At 36.8% G+C, this 25,652-nt stretch overlaps 3 protein-coding genes across 4 annotated transcripts in view; 1 reads left to right on the top strand and 2 right to left on the bottom strand.

Annotated features, from left to right (window-relative positions):
* mew (multiple edematous wings) overlaps nt 1–15,791 on the top strand; it is a 180,580-nt gene extending 164,789 nt beyond the window's left edge. For both annotated transcript variants that reach the window (XM_089636697.1, XM_089636696.1), the window contains 7 exons: nt 602–750; nt 2,174–2,424; nt 2,560–2,662; nt 2,909–3,035; nt 6,996–7,264; nt 9,189–9,413; nt 10,490–15,791. In XM_089636697.1, coding sequence (XP_089492823.1) covers nt 602–750; nt 2,174–2,424; nt 2,560–2,662; nt 2,909–3,035; nt 6,996–7,264; nt 9,189–9,413; nt 10,490–10,711 — 1,346 coding nt within the window. In that variant the 3' untranslated portion in view covers nt 10,712–15,791. The remainder of the gene's footprint in view (nt 1–601; nt 751–2,173; nt 2,425–2,559; nt 2,663–2,908; nt 3,036–6,995; nt 7,265–9,188; nt 9,414–10,489) is intronic.
* A 22-nt stretch (nt 15,792–15,813) lies between these two features.
* On the bottom strand, nt 15,814–20,602 carry LOC149420417 (uncharacterized). Its single transcript, XM_089636695.1, has one exon. It carries the CDS (start codon nt 20,502–20,504, stop codon nt 15,837–15,839), a length of 4,668 nt encoding a protein of 1,555 aa, XP_089492821.1. The 5' UTR covers nt 20,505–20,602; the 3' UTR covers nt 15,814–15,836.
* On the bottom strand, nt 20,555–23,793 carry LOC149420416 (uncharacterized). The gene is made up of 3 exons (XM_089636356.1): nt 23,765–23,793; nt 20,606–23,022; nt 20,555–20,562 (listed from the first exon to the last, which is right to left on the bottom strand). Exons 2-3 carry the CDS (start codon nt 22,980–22,982, stop codon nt 20,555–20,557), a joined length of 2,385 nt encoding a protein of 794 aa, XP_089492482.1. The 5' UTR covers nt 22,983–23,022; nt 23,765–23,793.
* Between the last annotated feature and the right edge of the window lie 1,859 nt (nt 23,794–25,652).

Raw genomic sequence — 25,652 nt, 5'->3', positions numbered from 1 at the left:
AATATGAATAATAAATTTTTTATTAAAAAAAAACGTTACCGGACAGCAAAGTGCACATAAGATTTTTTACTCCAAATATGCTAAGGAATAGCTGGTTAAAGTTTGTCGGGTACGTGCCGATACACCCTGTATTTTATTTTTTATTTTTTATTTGAAATACCTACATACATATTTCAGATTTACAGAAGAAAAACATATGGTTCTAAAAACTAATTAAAATAAAATATTTTCTTTTTAATGTAACTACCCAATTCAATAGAGAAAAACGTTTCTCGTGTTTGAATTGGGGAGTAGTGCCATTACAGTATACACAAGGTAAAGAAAAGAAAGAAAGTTTTTATTTATAAAGTAAGAAATAAACAAATTTTTATGGCATGATAACAAAAGTACAGATAATTAAATAGACTAATATAGCAGTTACTAAATTTGATACACAGTAAATTTAAATAAATTTAAGAATATGGATGTAGTAAAATAAAAATAATATTATTACATTTCAATTAATATTTAGGTGGTAAGTACATTATATGTTGTGTGAATTGACATTGGAAGGAGTTCTGTACGTAATAATAATTATTGTGTCCAATTATTTGATTTCCAGATACCAAGGGTGAATATGTGCTGACCCTGGGGCAGGAAAACGAGGTGCACCTGGTAGTGACCGCCGACAACTTGGGGGAGTCTGCTTACGAGTCTCAACTGTTTGTGTTGCATCACAAGGGACTTAACTACGTTGCAGCTAACGTCACTGTAACTATCATTCATGTTTCTCACAATATTTTCAACCAATCAATCAATCCGTCAATCAACGAGTCAATCAATCAATTAATTGTTCAATAAACCAATTAACAAGACAATAATTAATCAACCAATCAACAATCAACCAACCAATCATCCCAATATTGAATGCAATAATAATTCTTTACCTAATAACGGTCAGTGGCCTGAGTTGGCATAGCGTTTGGATCCCACCCAGGCGTAGTTCAATTCCTCGGCTGGCTAAGTCCTCCATCACAATACAAGCAAAATTTTCCACTTACTGTGGTGGTAGTTGGAGGTTTTCAAATATTGTCAGGTTATTCGTAACCCGGGAATGTTTTTCTTTCTTTTAATAAAAAAATGTTCACGCAAATTTACATACCTATTTTTAAATTTGTAGTTCTGTATTATTGGTCTGTCAAGGGCAGTGAATTTCTTATTAATGTCATTATCTTTATTTGTTACAAGAAAGGAAGATAATAATAATACCTTTATTATTATTACTACTAAACTTAATAAGAAACATATATAAAATAAAACAATACATTTAGCACTTTGCCAATCAATTATAGAATATGGAATTATTGCTTGGGGAGGAGCAACAAACTCGGCTATCGATTACAAAGAAATCGCACAGAAAACGATCTTAAAGGTAATACTAAAAAAACATTGACTGATACAGACCAAATGTTCAACAGTTGTGACGTACTAGTTATACGCTAATTATACGTTAAACCATTACTAAACTATATATTTGATCAAAAATAGCAAATTTCAACATACACAAATATATATCACTAACAAAACAGTTAGACAAGCGTACAAAGAAAACATAAAAACTCCGACAGTAAATTCAAGCTTTGGACAAAGACACTATCAATACCATGTTATAAAATCATTCAACAGTCTAACACTTGAAAATAAAATTGAGGAAAACAAAAATAAATTCAGACACAAAATTACAAAATGGATTAAAGAACAAAAAAGACAATATTACCAAAATGTCATAACATAAAATAATAAAACCTACACGTAACACACAATATAAAACACACATCACTCACAAACACACAACATATAATATGTGTTTGTGAGTGATGACACAAAACCAATATAAAACACACAACATATAATATAAATACACCGATTTTAAGTTTATTTCATTTTACTTAAATTTTAAATCTATATTTTCAGTTTAAATTTATCTTAATCTTATGTTTTTTTTGTCTTCATCAACGTTATATATATTTTCTTTAAATTTATTATGTATATTTTTTTGTATTATAAAATTGAGGTCTCAGCACGGGTAAGCTACCCAGTGAGGCCAACATTACTGGATTGTACTATGAAATGTAAAATATTGTACCAAATAAAAAATTATATTATACCTGATCAATTTTTTGTTTACTTTTAGGATAAACATATAATCTGCAATCTCTTCAACAAGACCCTGGTGGTATGCTCCCTGGGTAACCCTTTCAAGAAGCAAGTGCCAGAGGCTCACCCCATCACCCTCCGCTTCGACCCCAAACCCCTAGAGGATCATGAACTGTCTGTGGACTTTGTCATCTGGGCCAACTCCACGTCCAAAGACGTGGAACCCAACAGAAAACCATTGAAAATCGAAGCTTTGGTCGTCAAAAATGCTGAACTTACAATAAAAGGGTACTTTTTACTACATACTAAATTTAATTATGTACTGACTTGTCGTTGAAGTTGGACACAATGATCAATAATTTATTTTCAGTGACACTATAACATTATGTATATGTATTATAATAAATGTTTTTCATATTTCAGTTCTGCCCGACCAGAGCAAGTATTTTACGGTGGAGCAGTCAAAGGAGAGAGCGCAATGGAATACCTTGATGACATCGGCTCCCGAGTCCTGCATACCTATCAGGTACCTGTTCTTACCAAGCCAATTTCAGCAGCAATATTATAATATCAAACGGCATGCTTTATTAATTTCTAATAAAGGGTATTGAACCAGCAATCCTGGTCAAATTTCTGGTACTTAGACAACAGTGGTTACAACCAAGAGATTATTTAAAGTGCATTTAACAATTATATTTAATACAGGACCCAAAGCTGTACCTTGTGGAATGCCAAAATCTACTTTTGAATTTAATGTTTTTGTTTTGCCTAGATATTCAACTTGGGTCCATGGAGGGTAAACTCTGTGGAGGTGATATTAGAGTGGCCGCACCAGGTGGCCAACAATAAGCCACTCGGGAAGTGGCTGCTTTACCTAGAGAGTGAACCTGTCGTTGACGGTAGGTCTTTTAAATACCACTTTACTTATCTAATTATAAAAAAGTATCTACGTAATAATTAATACATATTTTCATACCTGAGGACATGTTTCAGTATGGTCTGTCAAAACAGACAAACAAGTAAAAATTAAGGTAACTAGAATAAGAACATTCATTTAAATATTCTTCAGATTGAGAAACATCGCATCATTCTGTATGATTAAAACAATTTTATTTTCCTCCTTTTTTAAAGAAAGACATTCCAAGGGTTCGAATAACCTGACAATATTTGAAAATTTCCTACATGTACTTATAACATATTTAAGAATATAAATTCTTTTTAAGTATTATATGTAGGTACATACAAAAAAATTTCAATACCAAAAAAAAAATCGGGTATGAAAAATTATCATTTAAAAAGTGGTTTAGTGGCATGAAAATCTTCAAAACACTCTGGATAAAGACATATTTTCTTCTTTTTGCAACCCTGTAGATCATATTTGGAGGGATAGTAAGGCTTGTCAGTTTTTTTTCATCCAATGAGTCCCTCCATCTCGTCTAAGCTCAACCTTTTCAATGAGCCCATATCCTCACTTTTCTCTTGCCACCTACTGGGCTAAAGGATGTTGGACAACCTTTTTTTGATTGAATGACTATCCAGTGTATATGAGAGATGAAGCAAGAGATAATTTTAATTCTAATATGTCTAACGGATCGTTATTGGGGTTCATTTCCCATAAAATCTAACAGTTTATTATTGCCACATTGAGAAGGTGGAAAAAAATTCTGAAATGTCATCTCCTGTGGCGTGATGCGGATACAGGCATATCAAAGAGTCCAACAGATCAACTCCTCCTATGTGTTTGTTGTATATTTCAACATAAAATGGCCTGTGCATGTCTATCTCTGCCTTACCTTGCCTGCACCACCTCTTAGCTTTAGAGATTGACTGAGCACCAGTAAAAGTTCCAAAGGAACAACGTGGACAAGATTACTATCAATCCCTTATAGTTCCCTTTAGTTTAGTAGCCGCACCACGCAACCTGTTTGTGCCTGTTATACCTGACGCTTGTATATGCAATCACTTTTTAATGGTGATGAAAAAGTTAAAGTCAGAACAGACTTCATCGTCAGAACCATTGGGAAGAGCAAGCAGAGTCAAAATTGGACCTTCATCGAGATTACAATCCTTATGAATTGATAAAGACAGTTTAGGCCTGTATTGTAGAAATTATTTGGAATATAAAAACATACCCTCAAATATTTTTAATTCTACATAAAATACTGTAAACAAAATAAGTTTTTACACAGAACCCGCTGCATATTATTGGTTGACATTAGCATCCCTTGGAACACATAGACCCATTAACTGAATACAACTAGACTTGCCATATTACCATCGAAATAACCCCAAACCAATTTTAATTTGGTTCACGTGCACATTTGTGAAAAAGCGCGCGTATTGTATCGCAATGCGAAGAGGGCACTGTCTGTTGCGTTTTGCCTTTTGTTGGACTAGAGTAGAGCCAATTAGTCTCCCAGTCAAGCTAAGCAAGTTCATTTTTTTCAATTACAAAAACAACCCATTTCTAAATATTTTACAGGGTATCTGTCGCTTTCTTTAATAATTATATACCATTCATATAAATACTTTACGACGTTAAAAAAAAACACCTATGCACAATAATAAAAATGTATACTTTCCCATTTTTGGTTCTACAGGACCTGTACAGAATTCAAAAACAAAAATGAAGGAAATTAAAATCATTTTATGTTATTTATTAATTCTTACCCTGATTCAGTCCTTATTCAACATATAAAAGTGGCCATAAGTATTAGTTCCTTTAGGGCTTTGTGTCCATATTACATCACCTCTGCCACAAAATCTCCGTGGTTTCGCTTACGAGTTTGAACGCTTGTACAAGTTTAAACAGAGTTGGGTTGTTAAGTTCATCTCCATATTATTGTGACGTACGCTGTTCGAGCTTCTCTTATTGGCCGAGAATGAGCAAACTGCATTATGGGATTTGAGGAATAACTTTGCATTTTGTTTTGTATTGTAGGGAACATGTATTTATATTATCTAGGTGTAACGGACGTACTGCTCCGTGATCGGACGCGGTCGCCCCATATTAAAATCCTTTATTTTCCTTAACTTTGCCTGTCTTTAAATTAAATAAACTGGAGTAAATTATGTAAAAATGAAAATGTCAATGTATGAAAAGATAACTTGTATAACCCTCTGTTTGTAAAAATGTAATGTAAATGAATATATAAACAATAAATGAAACGTCGGAGCTTGGCTAGGAGACACGGGCAGAGAAGTATACCGAGAGAGCTGGTGGATTAATAGCATTTAATTAGTATAGCATTTAATTCGGGCACGGTTATGAGAATCGTGCTTATACGAGAGGGAACGTTCGGCCGCGACCCGAAGCAAAGGGCCGTGCGCCGTCATAGCGTACGAGGTGGTTTGCCGCCCGAACGTTCCACCAGCGCGATTCTGAGGACCGTGCCCGAACAAAGAGAGGCCGTGGTCACGTTCGACCACAGGGCCCGAAATTACCGGCCGAGAGGCGGTAGCTAACCCGGCGGCGGGCCGCGGGCGCGTCACAAAACACGGGCCTCGATTCCAGGAATCAAAGAGAAAGCAGGCCCGTGTGAGCGTCGCTCGGCCAGCGAAGGCCGCCGGGGTCTTATAAAACGGGAACAGTCCCTTGAAACATTAGATCTCCAGCAACCACCACCAGCTCTACACCTCTCTCTCTGCTCTGCCCTCTACCTCGCTCCGACTTCTGACTCTGCTTGCCTTCTTTCACTCTGACCCCCGCCTCACCCTGGACCACGGACTGCCTACCCCTTCGGACCAGACTCGGAATCAGCTCAAGAACAAGCGACAAGTAATCGGACCAGCTCTACAGCGGCTTCAGAGACGGCCCCGTTCTACCCCTCCACGCCACTGAAGGACGACATCTCACGCCTCCACAGATTGGGATCACCGGCCCCCTTACAGTCTTATGTGTCACACGATTACGTCTGATACACTAGGCTTTCTAAGCGAGGCGACGAAATTCAATGGAGAGTTGTATTGAGAAATTACTCCTAGGTGGGGTTATTTTTAAAATGAAATTTACTAGACAAGGCAAATCTAGTATAATACATCAATGTATAGACCTCGTATGAGGTTGAATAGTTTTGGCAAAGATATCAATACAAAACTGAAAAAAAAATAATCGTCTAATAGTTTCACACATAAGACGCAAATACAGAGCACATAAATATATTTACCCACAGTTTATAATGGTCGAATTCCAATACTTTATTGTATTATGTACAGAAATCGGAGAAATAACTTCAAAAACTTTGACAATGAAATTTAAAATCGACATGGGATAGAGTCTTCATAATACGGTGGTGAGTTTTTGAAATATCAATGTTCCTCAAGGAAGGTCTAAAGTGAAAATATATAAATATAATAAATGAAAATATCATTGGAATTATGAAATGGCAACTTGTCAAAGATGACTAATTTTGGGGCCTCGTATGGGTATATGGTGTTGGAGGGGGTTAAGTTGTGATGGAGGATTTAGCCAGCCAAGGTATTGAACTCATGACGCCTGGGTTCAACCAGACACAATGCCAACTCAGCCACTGACCGGGCATATCTATTTTACAATATGTTATGATCGGTTGGGTTACTTAAGGGACTTTCAAAACCAACCTCTCACCTGTAGAAAAGGTACAGAGTTAAATTTTGAAAGTCATCCTGTGGATGCGCTAAAAATTAAAAATAAATGTTATGAAAAATTTTGAAGGTTTAAATCGAAAATATTTTTTGTTCTAAAATCAGTGTACCCATAATAATGAAAAAATTTAGTTCTTTTTTACTAAATATCTCGATTTTACTGATACCCTATAGAAGAAAATAACAACAAAAAAAAAATTGATATTTGAATAGGCCATTTATTTACATTGTTCCAGCAATCGGAGGCGGCAAGTGTCACCCGCCGACCCGCGACATAAACCCCCTGGGACTGAAGGTGCGCCCGGGCGTGGATGAGCCCCCACTGGAAAACCTGCGCATGGAGCCTTTCCTGCTCAGCGGCATCGCCGGGAGAGCGGAGGGCCCCGGCTCCTACAACAGGAGTACCGAGCTACGGAGCAGGAGAGAGAGAAGAGATAGCGAGATGGTGGTGAAACCTGAAGCCTACACGGATAAGGATGGGATAAGACACCAAGTTGTGAACATGGTAAGACATTTAGATTAATTATATAATATTAATTATCCCCAAGGCTTTCCGAATTGATCCTGGAGGCGTGTGTTTAAAAAACCACATATTATGACCGTGTTGAAAATCTGGATATTCTGAAAGAATGTAATGAGTAAGATTAAAAAGGGTTCACTTAAATGGGGTGTGTAGAGTGGATCAACGAAGAAAGGAATGCATGGAGAATGTTTTACATGAGTGTGAATGGTACAAGAAGTCGTGGACACCCGAGGAAGATATGCTGCGATCATTGAATCAAATACTTATACCTTGGCAGGCCTTTTCAGTAGTCAGAATAACAGAAAGATGTGTGTGATAATGTACGAATGTGGAGCAAGGAGTGTGTGCCAAGACCGAGTTATTTGACGGTTTATTCACTTTTTTGTAATGGTCAGCCATGGAGTTTCAGGCAAAAGCTTTTCATAGCAACAGTCTACGATGGGTAAATCAGTTTAGTAGAATGTTACGGTAGCTATTTTTAATGTTTCGCGCAGAATTCTCAAACGAATTGTGCTCTATTGATATCATTTCGCCCGGGTTTTTACGCGCCATAGTTACTTTTTATTTTTTTAAAGTCGGAGGCGGTTTACTTACGTTCCCCGCGAGCACTTAGGCCATAGGCCCATTGTACTATCTCCCATTTTACCTCATTCCCTTGCCAGTAACCCGGTCCCTTTTATGAAGTTCACCAGGGCTGTCATTGGATATGTGGCGATGTCTTCTGGTTCCACACTGTGTCTTCCCAGGTATCTTAGCCTTATTCCCAGCAGAGCGGGACATTGGCACCATAGGTGAATTGGAGTCTCTTCTTCCTCTTCACATTTCCTACAGATGTTGGTGTTTTCCACTCCCAACAGTTGCATGTGTCTCCTGAGATGGCAGTGTCCCGTTAATAGTCCTACCCTCAGTGAGTTTCTGTCCATATCGAGTAGTTGCCTGGTTCGGTTAGGGTCTGGTCCGTTTATGAGTACTTTAGATTGCCTCATTCCGGGTGCCTTCTTCCATTCCTTCCAGTGTTGGGATTTGACCCACCTCTTGATATGTAGTTTGGTGTGGCAAGCTGCTACTCCTACGGCCGGCTCGGATCCCGCAAGTGGTGCTTTCGCCCCTTTCCTTGCTAGTTCATCAGCCCGCTCGTTGCCCTCAATGCCTTTATGTCCTGGTACCCAGAGCAGGGTCACCATAGTTACACATATACACTTATTTTTTTAAACAGTTATCACAGAACCTACTAAACTCTTTTAGAACTTAACGGCTTCATGTTAGTTTACTCACCTTTACTTTATACATTTTGGGAGGGGGGTTTGGGTACTGCAGCTTCGAGAACCATTTATTGGATAACCAACACCTCTTCCATAGGTCACTCCAAGTGGTTCGCTACGTTTGGTGATTTAACAGGGTACATCGGGTGAAGTGTGTACAGGATGCGCCTGCCCACCAGCTGCGTGGCATGCCAGATCGGGAGAGGTTGGTTTCCAACTGGTCTCTCGACCCATCGCCTTGTGCCATAGTGGGAAGGATATATTTGTATGTCCATCACTCCTGGACACACTGATTCTTAGATTCCTACTCAACCCTCATACCCTTTACCTTCCCAGAACTTCCTCTCCTTCCTTTCCTTAAAAAAGACCCTCCACACAGCATCCCAAAATATGACATACATTCTGAGGGAAATTATTTTCCTCAAGGCCTCCGTGTGGGGTTTAAAGTACAAAAAAAAAATACTATGTATTTTTCTAAGATTTATATTTCTTAGATTATCAATCAATAAAACTCACATAATTTTTGAGATGTATTATGATAACAATGTGTATAATTTATGCATTTACCTCCGATTCTTTTCAGTTGTATGATGAATACTGAAATTTTAAATTTAATCCAAAATATTCATCACCTCTCTTTGCAGAATTGCCAACAAGGAACGGCCAAGTGCATCAAGATCCGCTGCGTGATCTACAAGCTGTCGAGGAACCAGGAGGCCACCATCCGCATCTACGGGCGCTTGTGGAATAGTACGCTGGTGGAGGACTACCCGCGTGTGGCACGCGTGTCCGTCGGGAGCCGCGCTACGCTCTCGCTGCCAACGCACTTCAACATACATCAGAATAATGTGGAGGATGACACTGTCACGGTAACATTGTGTTGACTATTGGACCATTCATATTATGCTGAACCAACACCGCCCCATATAAATGCCCATATGTATTCAGGTTTCTCATTTCCTTCTCACTTTTTTCTGCCACAGAACCAGTGGCAGAAAAAAATTCGACATCATTTATGTTTTTTAGTGCAAATCAATATTTTTTTTTTCGAATATTCGTTTTTTTTGTATGAAGATTTTCAGGAAATTTCAGTTTTGCAGTGCATCGGAATTCTTGAAAATCTTTTTACAAAAAATCGAATTTTCTAAAAAAAAAAGATAACGTTTTGGGCTACAACAACAACAATAATGCCATTTTGTGTAATATTAGCACTCTAGTATACCCAAAAGTCACGAGCCGCCCCTACACAGAACATTCCCCAATTTAGAGATGCTATAGTCCCACTGGCTCTGGCTCATTGGGACACTTTTGGAGAACGTTTTCTGAACCAACTTTCAGCTCTGGAATGGTTTAGCAACTTCTCTGTTTCTTCCCTTTTACAAAAAGGGTCTCTTCAATACTAAGGACGGGTTGTTTCGGAGAATTTTAACAATTCATCAAATTTCAACATTCATTTCAAAGTCCTATTCGAGTTCTGTTATTATATAATTATAGGCTAGTTGCTTGATAGAACTGAAATAATAACAGAACTTGAAAAAATCTTTCACAGAAATTGAAAATCAACTTTGAAATTTGAAGAATTGTTCAAATTCTCCGAAACAAACCGTCTGCAGATTCACTCATACATCTTTTTTAAAATGACCCTCAATACGTTTTAAGAAGATGTGACTTTAGCTCTCTCTTTTTGTTTATAACTACTCGAACAATGTGATTTTCCAGGTGTTCGATTTTAGATTTAATTAATATCGTACCTCCAAATATTAATGCGGACTCATATGAATTGATTAAAGAGGTTTAAAGCCAGTGAATCCGACTAGGTTTCACCGTTTATCCCATATTTTAAGATTTTACAGAAAAAATTCAAAAACTTTATTTCATAAAAATCGGCAGGATGCCTATAATAACCCCTATGATGTGTGATGTTAAAGCAAGTTTTTAATTGCAGGTAGAAACGATAGCATACCCAGACCTGGTGACCGTCGAACAAAGCGATATACCCCTCTGGATATACATTGTGTCGGCCATACTTGGTCTCCTCCTCCTCATTATTGTCATCTTCTTCCTCTGGAAGTTCGGCTTCTTCAAGAGGCGAAGACCAGACAACACGCTCTCCGGGAACATAAAGAAGAACCACGAAGGCAGCCCGTTCCTCGGCAAGGCGCTATAACACAATACACTGAACACGCTATTTCATTCACTGGACGAATGACCAGTGCCAAAGTGTTTAATGTTGTCACTACTACAACTCCGCCTTCAGCAGAGCAATGTCTACTGATGCTGATGCCGGTCCTAAGCCCGGAGAAAGGAGGAAGGTCTAACAGCTTTACCCGCTAAAACATTTTCTGTTCAGACATCTACAGAAAAAAATCCTTGGGCCGTGGACAAATAAATAAACTGCCTCGCTAATGAAATATGACTTACGAATTTAGACAAAAGTTTTGTCACTACGAAAATATATTTTGTCCAGTGATATTTTTGTTATATGTACAGTGTATTTAAACATCTATGTACCCCCGGTAATTTCAGTGATGAACATTACGAGTTATTTTAAGTGACAATTACGTGTTGTTATGTTTTATTAGCAAAGTGTGATTCACAAAGTGAATACTTATATTGTACTGTAGTTATTTATCGCACAACAAATTGCATTTGCACCTGAAACGGACAGATCAGTTTCGCAGCCGCGTTTTTGTTAAACTAGTGTGAAATTTAGATTCTTTAATTAAATCTAGACTCTTTACGCAATTTGCCCGGAATTTTTGTATTTTTAACGATTATGTAATTTAAAATTGTAAAACTTACATATATTTATATGTGGGATTAAACATATCTTGTGATACTAGTATCATTAATTATTTAAGATGTTTTAATCAGTGTTGCCAACTAAATTCTAAGTTGGGACCGAAATAGTAATGTTATGCTCGAAATTTTCCTAGATTTCAGATTTGATTTATATGGGAGTATTCTCTTTTGATAATTCCCCACAAAAGTTTCGCATTCGACATTTTCTCAAAGTACGTCAAAATTTCCCTAGAATATTCGAAATTTCCCCTAATTATGTTAACATTTTCAGAATTTGCCTAGATTTTTGAGCTCTTTCTCTTTTCCCTAAACAATATTAGTCTCCCCTATTTTGTGTTTTAAAAAGAGATAGATTATCTGAAAAAAAAAAACGAACTAAGTAGCTAAACCACTTTTTTGGAGCTCAGGGACATAATTTAGAGCTAAATCTAGCACTAAAGGAGCTGAGTTGGCAACACTGGTTTTTATGGGTTCCACGACAAAACAGAACAGTGACGAAGCAGAATATGGCATGGAAAGTAAAGAAAAAGCTAAGGCTCCGTAGTAAACTTTCAAAAGAAGAAGAAGACGGTTTGAAAGGGAGATATCTAAACACGAATGTTAAAGGGAGAGGGCTAATATTAAAAATAAAATATTTAATAAAGCATGACCCATTTAAAATAGAGCAATTACCTCTCGAACAAGTTTCTAAAATAATATTTAAAGAAATATTGTGAATTTTTTCATACTTATAACGCGTTGAATAACGGAACCAAATGTGTTTTTCATAATTTTCGGAGCATAACTGTTCAAGGGAAATATGTTTTAAATGTTTTAAAGGAAAAAAAAACAATCCTGACCTTGTCTGACTTAACCCAACCTATTATTTAATCATCTTCTATTTTGTCACTGCTCTGTTTTATCTGGTTACCATTTTTAAGGTAATTGTGAAACGTATTTTCAGTATATTTTGTGTTAAATGTTCACTAAAGATAGCACATAGAAATTTATGCAGCAAACTTTTAACAATAATATAATTATTTGTTTACTTTGCGTGGACGACTGGTAAATTTTTCGTGTTGGATGTCTAAAATTAATTCAAATAGTAACACACTTCTGGAGGGGAGGGTAGTTCCACCTTTTACGCCACCCCTACTTGAATGGCTGTAAAGGCAATGCTGTCCGATAATTGTACATGAATATTGTATACCAATCTTTTTGTAAGGGTGAACAATGTGATACAAGTCTCCCATTTGCTTATTTTTTTGTCTATAGTGTGGTAGAATATATTTTAATCAAAAGGAAACTATATTAAACCTGTAGAATGGGTAATAAATCCTTGCACTTATGGCACTGGAGATATTCGGAAATCATTATTTTTTTTTATAATGATTTGTGCGAAAGTGAAAACCAAATTTTTTGTAATGTTATAAAATATGTACATTTTTTACAGAAAAAACATCGCTAAATGTCCCAAAACTGACTTTGACTTCAGTTTATGGAGTTGTATTATGAAGTAGGTTAATTTCAGACAGTGCTTTTATAGTTGCAGAGTGGTGACTAATCGTCGCTCTAGTTCGTTTTTGTCCAACAGACCAAAACGGGAGAAATAGCGCGTCAAAGTTTTTTTTACGAAAAACATATATACAATGTAATTAGCTCATTCTAAGCTTACTTAAATGATTTAAAGTGATAGAAATTATTATTTTTAAGTAAAATTAGTTTCAAATGTTTAAAATTACGCAGAAAACACGTTTTTAATTTGAATGTAGGACAAGGTGTTGGATAAACACGCTCAGAAAGTTGTTTATTTTTGGTGGACTTATGATAAACTGCACCCTGAAAACACATAAAAAATTTTTTTTCACTTGTATCGTATAAATAAATGCTTTCGGAGAACAACTGCATACTTAATCAATTTCGCCAAAAATGGTCTGTTGGACAAAAACGAACTAGAGCGACGTAATGCGTAATTTTTTTTTTTATTGATATATATGTATTATTTTCAAAGATATTGATATATAAAGCAAAATCCATTTTCTCGAACGGGACCCTATTTTCGCTTGCTTGAAGTGTGTTACTATAAAAATTTAAGGCTATTTGTTAAAACTCTAGAATGGAAAAAATCATTTGTCACCTCGGAGTATGACACCATAAGGTGAAACAATTTTAAATAGTTGCCGGTTTAAATGGCAATCTATTAGAACTGAGTTTTTGTCTTAGAAGATGAAAATGTAATTTTAGAATTTGGCAATTCTGTTGAAAGATTAGAATAGGCTTAAGCTGAACGTTAAACGGTGCTTTGATTTATTAAAACTAAAATTACTGATGTGTTCTTCAGTGTTTCCGTGACCTTTTTTTATTACATACTTTATTAAAAATTTGAATTTAATTAAATTTTAAATAAATTATCCAACCATCAAAATATTTTCTTTTTCGGCTGCTACAAAATTAGTAAATATTATTCTAATGCAAAACAATAATATATTTTTTAATTATTGAAGACAATATCAGCGATTTCTAAACGAAAATCTGAAACAGAAAAATCAGAAATAGATGCGGTCACATCTAGGACTCGAACCCTCGAACTCGTCTTCAATAATTAAATATTACAATTAGAGGTTTTACTCACGTTTTTTCATAAGCTACCAATGGGAATGTATGGCGAGCGATATGCTGAAATAGGCCAAGCCATGAAATTATAGCGCAATTATGGCGCGGTCTGTCACAGGCATCAATCAAAAGTTGTAATTGAAATTTTATAAACCTTATTTTTGTGTTTTCAAATTATATTTGTGGTACGTATTGAAGTGTGTAGTAAATGAATTAAGATATTTCATAATTTTATTCTATTATGTATTTATAATATTGTATACAATTTAAATTTTTCTATAATATTGTATACAATTTGTAGTTTTCTATAATATTGTATACAATTTATGGTTTTCTGTAATATTTTAAATGTTTGTACTTAAGTATTATTTGCAGGGATATATTATTTTACCAATTTTAGTAATTATTATGTAATTGTAATAATTAAAACCAAATTATCTTTTAGTCTAACAAATTGAAGTAGGTCTCCACTGCTAGCCATGGGAAAATTTATGAAATTAAAAACGTTAACAATCAGTGTTTTTCTTACAATTTGATAATAATTATTATCTTTGAACGCAAATATCTTTGAATGCAAGCTGGATTTCAACATAGGATTTCGCAGTGAGACAGGCACAACATCATCACCGATGTTAATGTAAGAAATAAAAGTTATGTAATGCGGCTCAAAGATATAATTTTTTTTTTAAATATAATATCTACATTATATTATTATAATGTAGATCAAAATTTGCATCCCTTTGTGCCTTTATAGTCACTAGTCAAAATGTTGCATAATTTCATTCGTATTAATGTCTGAAAGTTGCGAGATTCATTATTCTAGATTTACTTATTTATAAATTAATAAACCATAGAAAAAAAGGAATGCATCTATTTATAAGGTTTTCCCATGAAGATTTTGTACAATGGTGCCATATATGTCACAAAAACGTTATTTAGATGGTGCCATATATGTCACAAACATTTTATTTAGATGGTGCCATATATGACACAAACACGTTATTTAAATGTAAAAATACAAGTAAACATAAACGAAAGGTTAAAAAGCTAAACAAAAAAAATCGTTCCTCACGTTTTCCAATAAAAATAGTCCATTCTTATTTTACCGCTTTTTTAGTGAAATCGAAAATCAATTAAGAAAAGCGTTGCTTTATTGTGAGCCTTAAATTTCTTTTATAAACAAACAAAAAACAGTTTAAACTGATCAACGCGCCTGATGCATATGTGATCCATCAGTGGCTATCCCCATGAACAGATGTCTCACATTAAAATACATACATTATGTCAAAATGTGCCGCATGGTGGGATAGAAAAAGTAAATTATTGTCTGAGTGACATTCTGATAATTGAAATGCCTTACATTTATTTGGTAATAGGTTCAACAATTAAAATTTTTTACTATTTATTGAGCACTGGACTTGTTTAAATTTGTCATGATGTCTGGTTATAAAAATGTAACAATTCCTGCAAACTGAATTGACGCACCGAATGCTGTCCAGCACTGCCCATTCCTCTGTGGAATGAAATTATAGAATTGTATTGATGTGTTATAAGTGTTTAAATTTGTAAATAAATTTATTATGCATAAATATAAAAAAAACGAATAAACATTTTATGTTTGTTTAATTTTTAGATTGTTATGTAGTCAATTAACTCCTGGTGGGTCATCTGATTCTATTATCGTCAAAACTTACTTCTTGTTTAGCTAAACTTCACACTCATTATTCCTTTCATTTCCACTCATATACTATACGAGTATATATCTTCTTATTCCATTTCAGAGTGGTAGATACTCTCAGTATCACCCTGATTAAAGACCACTGAAGAAGTGTAACACAACTTATTACCCCATAAGTCAAACAACAGAACACTATTGGCCATGAGAATCTTAAATCATTTTATGTTAATTTGTTTTGTTGTGCTCTCTCAAGAAAGGCGACTACATTGTGGTGATTGTGTAATCGAGCCACTTGAACAGGTGTCCTGCATTGCATATCTCTTGAGCCTAGGACGACCAGCAAGTATTCCTGTTTCTCCGCTGATATCTGCGGTATCTCTCCTCTTTCAGCACAATCAAACATCTTCTGGGTCAACTCCAGTATGAAGGTTACGGCCTGACTGCCTGAACATTGGAGCGCTGTGTGCCCGTTGCTCTTATCCGGGCTGTTATAAATGGCGCCGTGCTCTAGCAAACATTTCACTACGTCAATAGACCCCTTTGAGGCAGCCACATGCAAAGCAGAGACACCGCCCACAACAGTTTTAGCGTTGATAAAATTATCATAAGCTCTGACTTTAACTGTTTTCACAGTCTGCAATAAGATTTCAACGCTGTCCACAGAACCTCGAGATGCGGCAATGTGTAATGCCGTGTTTCCTTTGACGGAAGCGGCGGTAGCATCAGCTCCACTCTTCAACAGAAACATAACAATATCTGCATGTCCTCTACTTGCAGCGAAATGCAACGGTGTTCTTCCATCTGTGTCTGCCGTATTTAAGTCTGATCCTCGGCGAATCAAACTCTCCACTTGGGTAATGTCACCTTCGCTAGCGGCTACAATTATATCCATTTCACATCTACTTTGAAGGCTGTTTATATCAATTTCTGGAAGAATGCCATTTGTTATAGATTCTTTAAACTGTTTAAAGGTTTCATCCAATGCTAATATATTTGGGTGATTGATCTGGGGATCCCGACGTTCCAGTCCCTCCCTGTAAAATGTGTGTGCATCAAACTGTCTACCTTGAGAGAGGTATATGCTCGAAATATTGGTGCAGGTGACAAGAGTATCAGCGTGGTTGGGCCCTAAGACATTCTTCTGAATTGCATAGACTTCCCGATAGATCTCCAAGGCCTCCTCAGTTTTACATTGTGCGTGGAGAATGTGTGCCAAGTAACCCTGAGCTTGCAGACTTCTGCTGTCATATAATCCGTAAAGATTTATACTATCCTCGTAAACCTTTTTGAAAATGTTTGAAGCTTCCACAAGCTTCCCTTGTTGTCTCAGTACAGAAGCTATGTTGGTTAGCGCATTCAAAGTTAAATTGTTGATCAAACCCAAAGCTTGTAATTTTTCTAAAACTTCATAATTCATTTTCAAAGCTTCGTCAAATTTTCTCAAATTGTCCATACATTGTGCTGCATGTATTTTAGTTTGCAATAGAACCATTTGGTCCTCGCTCTCGTCCTTTTGTTTACTGATAATTTCCTGAAATACTTCCCAAGCCTCCTGGCTCCGTCCCAGCCGCACTAACGCTGCAGCAATCTGACTTCTCGTGCAAAGCGAAAGTCGGTGATTTGGACCCAGGGTATTTCTCCTATTACTATAGATTTCTTCTAATAGAGATAAAGCATCGGAAATCTGTGATAGACTGAATAATATTTGAGCTATCTCTTCTACAATTAGAAGGACGCCAGGATCATCACTTCCTAACAAATGTTTTCTTTCACTAAACAGGTTCTTTAAAACAGACAAAGCTTCTGTGAATTTTTCGAGTTCTACCAAACCTCTCGCCCTAGTCAGATTGAGAGAAAATTGATCTTGCAAAATCTTATATAACCTGTCTACTTCAGGAAAGTTATTTTTAATAGCAACATCCACAAGAGTACTTCCTTGTGTATTCCGAGACATGAGTACAGCTTTAATGGCCCCGATATCTCCAGTTCTGGTAATGTCTTCAATCACCTTCGCATCGCAAATTTCAGCTTTTTTGAAAGAGTTCTGCACAAGTTTCAGTAAATAAATAGTATGTTCCTGTGTTGCTAAATCAAAAGGTGTTTTTCCATTCTTGGACTCAATATTGTACACTGCGCCATTTTGTAATAAAGATACAATGATACCCAGATGAGAAAATTCAGATGCAATATGGAGGGGAGTTTTTCCATCTTTTCCAAAAGCATTAGGTTTAGCTCCATTCTTCAGGAGAATATCGCATATCTTCTGAAAACCTTTCTCAGAGGCCAAATGCAGAGGTGAGGAATTATCTGCATTCTTCGCTTCTACCGATTTTCCAATTTCTTTAATTAACTTCTCTGCCTTAGAGACAGCATTCTCATTTACAGCCTTAAAGAGTTGTCCTACAGATTCTAACAGTTCTCTGGTGTCAGCATTGCTAGTTAAATCTAATGGTGTGTTACCATCGCTATCTGTAGCATCATACATTGCACCTTTACTGAGTAAAGCAATCACAATTTCCTTGTGCCCCTTCCCAGCGGCACAGTGAATGGGAAGTTTGCCCGCCACATCGACTGCATTAACATCAGCATGTTTATCTATCAGGTATTGAGCCATTGTCGGGTGACCGCCTATTACCGCCGTATGCAACAGTGTGGCGCCACCATCACTGAGATCGCCAATACTCATCCCGCGCTCGAGTAAAAACTCTACAACTTTCAGATGCCCTTCATGAGCTGCAATATGGATCACTCTGGAACCACTCGAATCTGTATCATTTAGATCTGCTCCTCGGTCTAGCAAGTATTGCACAATGTTGAGATTTCCCACAGTAGCCGCAATTTCCAGTAGCGAGCATTTGAGACTACTCCTTGCATTTATTTTAATGTTGCAGTGTTTAAAGAAGCAATTTAAATTATTCAACTGGTTATAAAGAATTGACAGCTCTATCGGTGTACAGTTCTTTTTATCTAGTACATCGTGTTTGGCTCCCGAACCAAGTAAAGATTCTACGACACCGGGATATTCCAAGGTAGCTGCTAAATGCAGCGGAGAAGACAATCCATCAAGTATCAGATTAGCATCAGCTCCGTTTTCTAACAAGACATCCACAAACTCCTTGTGACCGCCTTTCACAGCCAATAATAAAGCTGTAGAATTGCATGGACCAGTTGAGTCAATCTTGACTCCTTTGTTTATCAGAGCTCGACCTATGTGCCAGAAGCCCGAGACGGCTGCTGACTGTAAGTAAGAAAATCCTTCGATGTTAATATTAATGTTTATATCTTGGCGTCTAAGCAACGCTTCGACTATAAATCTATGTCCTGCAGAAACTGCTACAGTCAGAGGTTTTCCTCCCCCTACGTTAACATCGGCTCCCTTGGCTAGCAATAAATCCAACAAGTCTTTATTGTTATTATGGGCTACGAAGCATAATGCAGAATATTGCTCTGCATTCACAGCGTTTATATCAGCACCTTTATCTAATAATAGAATTACAATTGGTTTGTGGTTTCCTGTTACTGCCAGATGTAAGGCAGAATTACCATGCATATTTACAGCATGGACATCTGCTTGTCCTTCAATCATTGCTTCCACAACACTGCTATGTCCAAGAAAAGATGCTATATGCAAGGCTGTGTTGCTGTCCTTACAAACCTCTTCAATATTAGCTCCCCACTTAAGTAAGAGTTGAACAGTTTTCTTGCAAGCTTTTTGGGCAGCCAAGTGCAATGGTGTGTAGTTCATTTTGTTTTTGATATTTACATTGGAACCTTTTATTAGTAAGGACTCTGAAACTGGCGCATGTCCTTCACCAGCACTCAGGTGCAGAGGAGTTGAACCATATTCATTAACAGCGCAGACATCAGCTCCTGCAGCCAATAGGATGTCTACGGTTTCCCGGTGACCCTCTTCTGCAGCCAGATGTAATGGTGTCACTTGATTTGCAGTGCGTGCATCAAGGATGAATCCCCGCTCAATCAAAGATGTAACAATATCATTATGACCCAACATAGCACCGAAATGTAATGCAGAAAAACCATCTGCATTTTTACAGTCCAACTGAGCCCCAGCTTGTAAGAGAAGTTCAAATATATCGCAGTTTCCGCTCCTCACTGCAGAAAGCAGTGGAGTTATCCCATCATTATTAAAAGCGTTAATATTAGGGTGCTTTTCTAAAATAATCTCAACTATTCTTTTGTGGACATTAGTGATGGCTGTATGCAAGGGAGTGTCACGAGAGTCCTTGCGGACTATATCAATGAAGGCTCCTTCCTTCAAAAGAATATTAACTACATCTTCATGGTCATGTAGTACGGCGGAATGAAAAGCAGTAAATCCGCCGGCAGTTTGCAAGTTCACATAGGCTCCATGTTTTATCAGATTTATAACAACCTCAGGATGACCATTAGCCGCTGCCATGTGCAAGGGGCGGATACCTTGACGAGTCTTGGCATTGACATCAGCTCTGTTATCCAGTAGATATTGCACCAGCTCTATATATCCGTGCTCAGAAGCTATATGAAGAGGAGTTATATCACTGCCATCAAAAATAGCTGCAGTTTCAACTTCTAATAGAAACTTGATCGATTCCATACAATTGTTCGCTGATGCGTAATGTAATGAAGTTAACCATTGAACATCTTTAATGCTGGCGTTTGCTCCGAGAGACAATAATATTACAACAGATTCATTGTGACCGTTCAGAGCTGCCATGTGCAGAGGTGTCTTTCCAGTGGTATCGGGTTGATCTATTAAAATACTTATCTCTTCCACAAGATATTTCACAATGGTATCTCTTCCAAAAGCTGCTGCTATGTGCAAAGGGGTCTGCCCATTTACATCCCTTGAATCTGGGCTCACATTATTTTCAATTAACATTTGAACCATTTCAACACTGGTTCCTTTGGCAGCGGCGTGTAATGTAGTGGAACAATCAATTAAACTTCTGGAATGTAAATCTGCCCCTTCTCGGAGACATGCTTGCAAACCTTCATGGTTGCCTTCAACCAAAGCTTTATGCATTTCTTCCTGTTTTTTTATAATCTCCAAGTTTCGGTCAAATTTCTGTTCCAGTTGTTTAATGTTGGGAGTTAGTATTTTGCCCATTTTGCCATTGTTTATAAGGAGTATTTCTTCCGTGTCAGGTTCTGTAAGTATGAGTGTGTTCAAGATCACAGCAGAGAAAGAGTCGCTAGATAGAATATTGTCAACCAATGGGTTGCCGTGAGCCAGGTAGTTTCTTAAGACTCTTCCACTCAAAAGAGGCATATTATCATCAAGATAAAGGAAATTATTAGAGAGACACTCGGTCCTTCTTTCCAATAGAGACATGGTGTCCAGCATGAGAGCTTCGATCTTCAGTTTGTTAAGATTAGCCTTTTGGACTAATGGAAGTAGATCACCAGATGAGTGGTGTGATCTGCGAGTTCCTATAATATCTCCAAGTTCACATAAATGTAGGGTTATGCTTTTATCCAAAACATTTTCTTTGGGAATATTATCTGTTTGTACTTTCAACTTCTTTCCTTTAACAGTGTCATTATCATGGTGCGTGTGCAATAACAACTGCGTTCTATATTCGTCAATCCAGTTGATGGTGTTTTTTTCATTACTAAGGACAACCTGAATTTTAAACAGCAAATAATTTATTTCGTTTGCAATTTCAGGGTGGACTCTCAATGACACGCTTCTGTAGAAGCTCTTTGATAATGTTTGTATTATCCCTAATACTTTCAAATCACCCTCTTCTGCTGGGTAGGTTTTGATATTTTCAGGAAAGTAATGCTTTTTCCACCAATCCAAGTACTTGGCCTTCTTTCTTCTGCATGTTGTACGTTGGAAAATAGTGTCTAATAAATTAAAATACTTAGTAATTTGAAAAAAGTATTCATGTACACATTTGTTTTTTATTTTGGATTTATTTAATTCCTTTATATCTGTTAATATTTTATCCTCAAACCCAGTTTTGTCGGCTACGAGTCTGCCGATTTCTTCAATCAAGTCTCCAATATTCTGGTGCTCCTTTGTGGTAAGATATTGATGTTCAGAATTAAAAAACTTTGGAAAGTGATTCAAATTACGCAGGATCTCTTCCAAACGTTCAATTTTTATGGATTTTCCGGAAATAAATTTTATTAAAACATTTGTTTTATTCAAGTAATTGATGTCACTCGTTACTGTGGCAATCTTTTTGATATCATTTAGAATATTTGAGTATAATTTAGAAACTTCTATTGTGTTGTCATTGTCTGCGAAAAAGTGGACGTGTGATATTGAGTTGCGCAAGTCTTTAAGAATGTCTCTGGTGGCCTTTGGTGCCAAGGACAGTAGAAGGTCACTTACAGCTGTGGATAGATTGGGACTGTCTAGGGTGTACTTCATGTGTTCTCCCAGCACCTGCAGAGTTCTCTTGATGGTCAGCTGGCCTTCTCTTGTCGCAGGGTCCACAGGCAAGGCCAAATCAATGTAGCTCTTAATGATGTCCAGAGAATAGATATCTCGCACAACCTTGAAATCAGCATACAAGCGTTGGAATTGGGGGTATTTGCTGATAATGCCTTCAACAACCTTTTCACGGCTCATTCGGACTCTGGAACGAAGCTTGGAGACGTCGGAACTATGGATGAATCCCTCCAAATCTCGCTGGACCTGACAAAAGTCAGCCAATCGCTTTAGCAATGAACCCTTTCTCAGTACAGACAGGTAAAACAAATTGATCTGTTTCAGTTCGGTGTGAGCGTATATGAAACACAGCAAACAAAACTCAAGTTCCTCCCAAGGTACCGCGGAGTATGTAGCCTTTAATACTTGTTTTGAGATATGCATATTCTTTGCTATGAACTTGGCAATATACACAAACTGACTGTCTACTTTCTTGTGGGGGTATTCTGTCGTAAGAGTTAAGACATTTTGAATGATTAATTTAAGTCTCTGTTGGATGAGGCATTTATCTGGGGTACTAGGGAGTTCATTATCTTTAGAGTAGAAACGCAACTTAATCAGCTTAGATTGGACAAACAATTGCATCTCTGCCCCTATAAGGACATTCTTCAGTAGTAATTCGTCTAGGGACACGGAGAGAAGTTGGTCCAATAATTCTGGGCACGCTGAGCTACTGAGTAGTGTGAGGAGCGTATTGAGGAGTTCCACATTGCTGGAGCGGATTGCATAGTATACCGCATTGTGTCCTTCTTCATCCGTGTAATTCCACTCCATGGAGGTCTCCATTCTCTCTCGTTTATCACTGACCAGAGACTTTAATACTTCAGTCTGCTTGTGCTTGCAGGCCAAGGTGATCAACTGGAAGGGATCTTCAAGAGGAGGTCCATTATCCTTACCAGATACTGCGCCAACCATTTCCTCCATAGCTCTTAGCTCTGATGTATCACCATCCAATATAGGATTTCTGAAAGTTATCAAAACATGATCAGATGCGCGGCATGATTTAAGTAAACAGAGATGTAGGATGGGTTGGGTAAGATTAAGAGGGGCATGATCAACGCAATGTGACCATGTCGACTAACTAAACTAAAAACCTAACCTATTTTGTAAAAAAATATTATTATTATATGGCAACACTTTTCTTTTTTTGGTTGGCACTACTGAAATTTCAAAAGTATTAAAAAAGTTATTAATTTGATTTTCTTAAGTCATAATTGATAAATAAAACATGGTTTCTATGTATCGCGTACGAAATTTCAAAACCCTATAACTCAGTTAATAGTGCCGACCCCCACCTAATTCTTCAGATTCGGATTCCCCAGCCCTAAATTAGTCTAAATCAAGTTCAATTTCGGTTATTCGAGTGACTCCCATAAACCGAATTTTACCCTCAGATCGCGAAGTGCAATTTTATTAAACTTTGATCGGCTGTATCTCCCTCAATTAATTCTTCCGCGCCTTAATTCTTTTTTTAATGAGTTTCTACACACTTTTCTCATCTAGAAAGTGCATTTTTATTCAATTCCCAGAGTTTGGCGTAATCTGCATTTCACCCAGATATATTACTATGACGCTGTTATTTCGAAATATCCCGTTTAACTAAAGTTTTAAGTTTGGCTCATAAATAAACCACTCACTGACGGCACTAAATTGATCACTTGACATCATAAACCATAAATAAACCAATCAAACAACAATAAACAAACCGCAAATGCCGCAAACATAAATTTACCACTCTCGCCGAAACCACTTTCGCGACAAGTAAACATGTAAACAATAGAAGTGAGTCGTTCGCGAACGAGTCGACTCAGTGAACCGGATCTTTACACCGATCCGTAAGATCCGGTTCCCAAATCAGCCGCTCACTCGTTCGCGGATCGGTAGTGACTCACCCGTTCGGGAACGGTGAGCCGGTGACCCGGTGACCCGCTTCACTCGTTCGCGAACGAAGAGCCGGTGAGCCGGTGAGCCGGTGAGCCGGTGAGCCGGTGACCCGGTGACCCGCTTCACTCGTTCGAGAACGGTGAGCAGGTGACCCGCCAGACCCGAAGAGCCGACTCACCCGTTCGCGAACGAAGATCCGCATACATCGTTCAACGGATCTCACGGCACGCGGGTCACTACTGACGTACTGACCAGATTGATCATATATACGACATAATAATACTGGTATTCCCGCTTGCATAACATTTTAGTTGTTGTGTCGGCACTTATTTAGTTTATTATAACAGGAACAAGGAAGAGTTATATTATGTTCATGGTTTATTTTCAGTTAATCATTGATATCGAAATAATCGTAAAAAAGTAATGTTGGCATTGAGTACTTACATGAACGACGTTTAGCTATTATTCTCACACCGAAGTATTTTGTTTCACAACACAATTTTTATATTATTATTACACTTATTTGGGACAGAATTAATTTAAAATGGATTTAAGTTTATTTTCATTGTTCTATATTTTAATTCCATTCACCAATTGATTTTTTTAAACTTAATTTAAAGAAATTTTTTCAATAGTATTGATATAGATTATAGATTTTAATTTAAAAATAACACATCTGACAATTTTTGTGGCCGCAGAAAAATGATTCCAAATTTCACTCTTTTTTCTTGTGGAAATCATGGTAAATTTAAATTAAAGCTATTATAAAGTTCGTAATTATGTTTTCCGGGTAAAAAAAACTAAAAAGCGATAAGAAACGTGATTCAACGATTACCGTACGATTGAAGTTTGACGTTTTGTACCAAAAACCTAACAAAACAAAAGATTTCTCGATTTCATTTTTTCATTCTAATAAAAGGGTATTCCAATAAAATTGGGAATCCCCTTTGAATGTAATCATAAATATACGATATATTGATCGATTTTTCTGGGCAAAAATTTTGTCTTCGAAATATATAATATTCCCAAAGCAAAAATGTCGAAATGTTTCCTCACGATAGCAAGGTCCCATCTGACGAAGCGCAGTCCTGAGAAATGACCTTTAAAACATTTATCTTTTCAGCTCATTCTTCCGGAGGGAGCTTTGTCAGACGCAACCTGCTATGAAAAATCATAAAACCCTAAAAATATTTTAAATGCAACTTTTATAAAAGAAAAATGAAATCTCATGATTTCATGTTTAAATACTTTTATTTTATAAGCAATAATTATTAGCCTAAAACACTCATCCACATTGAAAAATCTCCTGATAAAAGAAACATGACGCCAACGGGACTTGAACCCGTGTCCTTTCGATTTCCGGTCGACAGCTCTGACCACTGAGCTATGGCGGCTTATCTCTTATCCGCGAAATAATTCAATATATACTAGTGTTTCAGGCTAATAATTATTGCTTATAAAATAATTGTTACCCTTTGTGCTATGCATAAAAAATCTTGTCTTAAACATTAGTTTACCAAAAAAATAATAATAAATACTTTTAATTTCACCAAAACATAAAAATAGCACATTGTATAATAAACGATCCAATTTGATTTCGGTCACAATGTACAATTAAAATAAATTTCACTAGCGAATCTTAAACATCTTAGGACACTGTAGAGTGTAGAACACAGGTCGATTTCAATATTTGTACCATTGTATAATATC

Source organism: Hesperophylax consimilis, chromosome 10, assembly GCF_061612785.1.
Source record: "Hesperophylax consimilis isolate HC1 chromosome 10, BYU_Hcon_1.0, whole genome shotgun sequence".
Taxonomy (NCBI): domain Eukaryota; kingdom Metazoa; phylum Arthropoda; class Insecta; order Trichoptera; family Limnephilidae; genus Hesperophylax; species Hesperophylax consimilis.
This window is presented reverse-complemented; position numbering and strand designations above follow the sequence as displayed.

Bases quoted from the DNA above. Each gene is read 5' to 3' on its own strand.
- LOC149420417 (XM_089636695.1), bottom strand. From the start codon at position 20,504: ATGGTTCAAATGTTAATTGAAAATAATGTGAGCCCAGATTCAAGGGAT.
- LOC149420416 (XM_089636356.1), bottom strand. From the start codon at position 22,982: ATGGAGGAAATGGTTGGCGCAGTATCTGGTAAGGATAATGGACCTCCT.